This window comes from Vicugna pacos, chromosome 16 (assembly GCF_048564905.1).
Source record: "Vicugna pacos chromosome 16, VicPac4, whole genome shotgun sequence".
Classification (NCBI taxonomy): domain Eukaryota; kingdom Metazoa; phylum Chordata; class Mammalia; order Artiodactyla; family Camelidae; genus Vicugna; species Vicugna pacos.
The window spans coordinates 59,923,332-59,928,360 of NC_133002.1; the positions used below are offsets into that span (position 1 = coordinate 59,923,332).

General features: G+C 62.6%; 1 protein-coding gene across 2 annotated transcripts; it reads left to right on the forward strand.

The window, feature by feature from the left end:
* Positions 1-97: 97 nt before the first annotated feature.
* SYNGR2 (synaptogyrin 2) lies at positions 98-3,199 on the forward strand. Of its 2 annotated transcripts, XM_072939682.1 has the most exons (4): positions 102-262; positions 2,089-2,326; positions 2,586-2,725; positions 2,815-3,199. In XM_072939682.1, the coding sequence occupies exons 1-4, from the start codon at positions 164-166 to the stop codon at positions 3,010-3,012; spliced, it is 675 nt and encodes a 224-aa protein (XP_072795783.1). In that variant the 5' UTR covers positions 102-163; the 3' UTR covers positions 3,013-3,199. The 2 variants fall into 2 exon arrangements, with proteins under 2 accessions (XP_072795784.1, XP_072795783.1); XM_072939683.1 differs by lacking the exon at positions 2,586-2,725 and having other exon boundaries at positions 98-262.
* The last annotated feature ends 1,830 nt before the right edge of the window (positions 3,200-5,029 follow it).

Genomic DNA, 5,029 nt, shown 5'->3' on the forward strand with positions numbered 1-5,029 from the left:
CAGGCCAGTCGGGGCACTCCTGCACCGCCACTCGCCGTGGGCGGCACTTTGCCCTCGGTCCCTGGGGAGGCGCTGGCCACGCCCCTGGGGAGGGGCCGGGCTGGGGGCGGGGCGGCCAGCTGGTTTCTCGGCGGTCCGTGGCGGCGGCGGCGGCGGCGGCGACATGGAGAGCGGGGCCTACGGCGCGGCCAAGGCGGGCGGCTCCTTCGACCTGCGACGCTTCCTGACGCAGCCGCAGGTGGTGGTCCGCGCCGTGTGCCTGGTGAGTCGGGGTGCGGGGCCGCAGCGACCCGACTTCGTCGCCAGGCCCGGGGGGAGGGTGGCTTCCGCGAGCCTGCGAGCGCAACAGGTGGCGGCGGCCGAGGCGGGCGGGGGTGCGGCGCGCGTGGGGCCGGCGAGCGGAGCCCGGGACCCTCCACCCCCTCACTCCCCGGGCCCCGCCGTTCCCCCGACACCGGGTCTCTCCGCCTCCACCTCCGGGCCCGGGCGCGGGGTGGCGGGGAGGCTCCGCGGGGAGCAGGCCCGTCGCCCTGTTGGCGGTGGGTGGAGTTTGGGGCGGCTCCAGGACAGGTGACCAGCACGCCGCGACTGCCAGCTTGGGGAATTCATGTGGAAGGGGCTTTCCAAAGCTACATGAGATACAGAGGATTGGGGGCGGCTTGGCTCCCTGCAATAGGGTCTCTTCCACTAAAGAGTAGCTCTTGGGTCTGTTTCCTCTCTCGAGATGAGGTGACCCCAGGATGTATCCCAGGATGTGAGCTGGGCCAGCCCTCCAGCACCAGGTTATTGGGGGTGGGAGGTTGGAAGGAGGTCCGAGCCAAAAGCTGGACAAGGTGTTAGCTTGCCTGCAGGCAGCAGGCTGGGCATGCGGTCCCCACACCACCCCTCCCTGGGTAGAGCCTTATGAGTTGCCCTGATGGCACCCTCTCCCCGGCCCTGACTGTGGGGTCTGACCCAAGGAGCAGACGCCCACCATTCGGGATGGCAGTGCCAGGAGTCAGGCTGGCACACTGCTCCCAGCATCCGGAGTTCCGGCTCCATCTCCAGCTGGGGGTGGAGCTTGTGACTGCCATCTCTACAGCCTATTGAGAGGGCCTTGTGCAGGCAGGCAGGGCAGGCAGGGGCGAGGCCTGGGCGCGTCCCAGAGGGAACCAGGTGTCCAGACCATCTGCATCTGCTGACAGAGGGCAGGGATGGGTGGTGGCCTTTAAGTTTGGGGAGGAGACAGATGATGTGAGGCTGTTCCCAGGGGCCTGGAGCCCTTCCCAGAGTTCTGGTTGGTACCCCGCTTTGTCCCCCACCCCAGGATCTCCAGGGGTCTGAGTGCAGAAGTGTGTCCACAGGTCTACAGGGCAGACCAGCCTGAGGTCCCCTATGTGGGTGGAATCCACTATGAGCAGGAGGCCGACTGAGGTTCCCTGGGAGGGCAGGGGCCAGGATGCCAAAGAGGCCAGAATTCCTTGTAGGAAGAAAGCTGGCCAACTGGGGAGGCTAGCCTGGAGCAGGGAAGAGCTGGAGGGGGCTCCAGGAGGTGGGAGCCTGGGGACAGAGTTTCAGCACAGGTTGCTGGCATGGCTTTCCTGAAGCCAGAGGAGTCCTCCATCACTGGGAGTTTAGGCAGAGGCTGGGCGCTGTAGAGGTGACTCAGGCAGGTGATCAGGGGGTGAGGCTTGAAGCTTGAGTTTCTATGAGTTTGTGACCCATCCTGGTCAACGGATTGTCCTTAATCCTCATCATGTACCTAACCGCCATGACCTATTCCTCCAGACAGACAGCTGAGTGGGGCAGTCCCCTCTCAGGAGATCCCCGTCCACCCTCACCCCATCCCCAGGCCAGGAATCCCCAGCTATGCCCCTTGTGACTTGTGACTGGTGTCTGGAGATGGCCCTGGAGAATGGAGGGACATGCACTAGGAAGCACTCACTCCGAGTTCAGGGGGGACTGCAATGCTAGCCTCCAACAGAGGAAACAGGAGTGGGAGAGGCCAGTGCCCAGACTCCCATCAGGGTCCCACCCTGTGTGCCCCCAGGGGCTTTGTCCCGTCCTGCGTGTTCAGCGGTCACTCAGCCCTTCCCCGACCACCCCCAGGTCTTCGCCTTGATCGTGTTCTCCTGCATCTTTGGCGAGGGCTACAGCAACACCCACGAGTCCCAACAGCAGTACTGCGTGTTCAACCACAACGAGGATGCCTGCCGCTACGGCAGTGCCATCGGCGTGCTGGCCTTCCTGGCCTCCGCCTTCTTCTTCGTGGTCGATGTCTACTTCCCCCAGATCAGCAACGCCACTGACCGCAAGTACCTGGTCATCGGCGACCTGCTCTTCTCAGGTATCTGCCGGCAGTACCTCCGTGTGGTCTTGGGGTGAACCGGAGCAGTGGTATCCCCGGACCTCTCTGGAAGACCGGCTGCTGAAACGCGCCGGTGCTAGTGGGGCGTTGGAGCCAGGCCTCCAGAGCTGGAGTTCTGTCTCCACCCTGGCTCCTGCATTGGTGCCCTTTACAACCCTGAAAGCTTCCCCCTCCCCCTAGAAGGCCCCTGCCCTTCTGCCTCTGTGGAGTAACCCTGCACCCCTGGCCCTCTCCCCAGCTCTCTGGACCTTCCTGTGGTTCGTTGGCTTCTGCTTCCTTACCAACCAGTGGGCAGCCACCAAGCTGGAAGATGTGCGGGTGGGAGCCGACTCAGCCCGGGCCGCCATCACCTTCAGCTTCTTTTCCATCTTCTCCTGGGTAGGTGGACCGGAGCGGGCATGGGTCCTGGTATCTTTGGTGAAGGGTGGTGGAGGGCTGAGGGACCCAGACCTCTGGGCTCTCTGCAGGGTGTGCTGGCCTCCCTGGCCTACCAGCGCTACAAGGCCGGAGTGGACGACTTCATCCAGCACTACGTGGACCCCACTCCAGACCCCAGCTCGGCCTACGCCTCCTACCCCGGTGGGCCTCCCGACAACTACCAGCAGCCACCCTTCACCCAGAACGCCGAGACGGCCGAGGGCTACCAGCCGCCTCCCGTGTACTGAGCTGCAGCTGGGGCTGGTAAGGGGAGCTGGGAGGGCACCTGGGGGCCTCCCCTCCTCCTGGACTCCTCCCCAGAGGCTTGTCCCCAGAACTGCTGGCCACTTTCGTCCAGCCTGTTGGAGCTGACGCTGGGCCTGGAGAGAGAGCGCCTGCCTCACCAGCCCCAGCCGCCCAGAGCCCTGGCCTGACCTGCCTGTGCCCCAAGGGCGCCTCAAGGGCATTTTTTAGGAAAGGGTTTTCAGTTAGACATGTTCTGTCATTGCTTTTAATGATCCCCAGCCCCGCCCGGAGTAGCTCGAAGTGCCTAACGCGCTGTTTGTCAAGTGCCTTAGCTTCTCCCCAGCCCAAAGGCGCCAGGCCCAGGTCCAGGCCCCACGGCCATGGTCAGGTCACTTGGGGTTCTCTGCCAAAGACGAGGTGGGGCCTTCCCCCCCGTCCTGCTGCCGGCACTGGGCTGGGGCTCCTTCCTCCTCACTCAGGTTCCTTCCTGCCGGCTGCGCCCCCAGCCCCCTGCCTGCTCTGGGAGCCGGCAGCCCTGTGTTCACTGCTGTGGTGTCAGCTTGCTCTTGATTCTGGGGTCACGACCCCGTGCCAGTGCCTCTGAGCCACCTTCCTGACAGCTGAGGGGCAGGGCTGGTGCCCGCCGCAGGGGGCTCGGGCCACACCTCCCCGTCCCTGCTCCCAGCCCTTGGCCCCTGGGAGGGGCTTTGCCTGACGGACAACACCCAGCTTTATGTAAATATCCTTGTCAGTTAGGTGTGGGGCGCACCCACGGCCCCCAGGCAGTCGTGAATGTATTACAAAGCCTTGGGGGAGGACGCACAGCAGCCTTGGATTCTGTTAGACTAATTTTGGAGATGGAATAAATGTTTTCCTCATTCATAATCTTCATTGTCATCGGTGGGGCCTCTGCCTAAGAGCAGGAGGAAGAGAAATTCCACTCTGAGGTACACCCTCAGGCCATGGCCTTGTGGAACTTGTATTTTGAACAAAGTCATGGCAGTCTGCCCCTCCAGTGTGCCCAGTGACTGCCCTCTTCCCCCATCTGGGGTCTCATTGCTCACACTGCCCTCCATCAACATCTTAAAATAGCAGCTGTGCTCAGCTCGTAAACAAGACGGTCGCTCTGGGCTGCCCTGGCAGGGTCCTGCTGCTCCAGTGCTGGAGGTGACACAGGGGCACCTGGGGGCTGCTCCTCTGTGGGCCCCTTCCCCTGTCACCCTTCCCATCCTGCCCCTACAGCAGAGTGAGGGGTCCCAGGGGAGGGGCTGGGGTCCTTTTTTTTCCTGCAGACAGGGCTCAGCACCTCTGCAGCCTGTCCAGGGGCACAGGGAGCCCACCCTGGGGAGCGAGCCCGGCTAGGGCAGGAGAGGCCCAGGCCCCAAGGCAACTCCTGGCTTCCCCTTTTGATCAGTGTCAGAGGAAACTGTGACAGTGGGCCCCCATAGTTTCAAAATCCTGAGTGAAAACTTAGAAGGTTTGGGAATTATGGTCTCACTGCTGCACTGCACCTGGGACCAGCCTCTACAAAGGGGAGGAGAGCAGAGGGAAGGGGAAGCTGGGGACCGGACTGTCTGCACCGGGCACACCTACTGCCCAGCCCCACTCCCCCACGACTGGGCACGCTCGCCGCCACGCACCCTGCCCACAGCCCATTTCCCAAGGGACAGCTGAGCTGGTCTTCTTGGCTCCTGAACTGCCAAGTGTCTGTTTCACAAACAAAACCTGACCTCACAGCCCCAGCTGGCTGCACAGACCAAGGCTTCGTCTTTCCAGCCTGGGCCTCAGGCTCCTCTGTCCCTGTCTCGTCCTGAAACCCGCCCGGACGGAAGAGCGAGCATTCTTCTTGGGACACGCTTCATGATCATGTGTCATGATCGTTTCTCTGTTAAAAAGGGTTGTGGCTAAGAGATCAGTAAAACTAGAAAAAGATTTAGAAAGAAATCCCCAGACCTAAATCATGGCAGAGTTGTCTACAGTGAGACCCGGGGAATCCCAGACAGTTAAAGAGAAATGTAC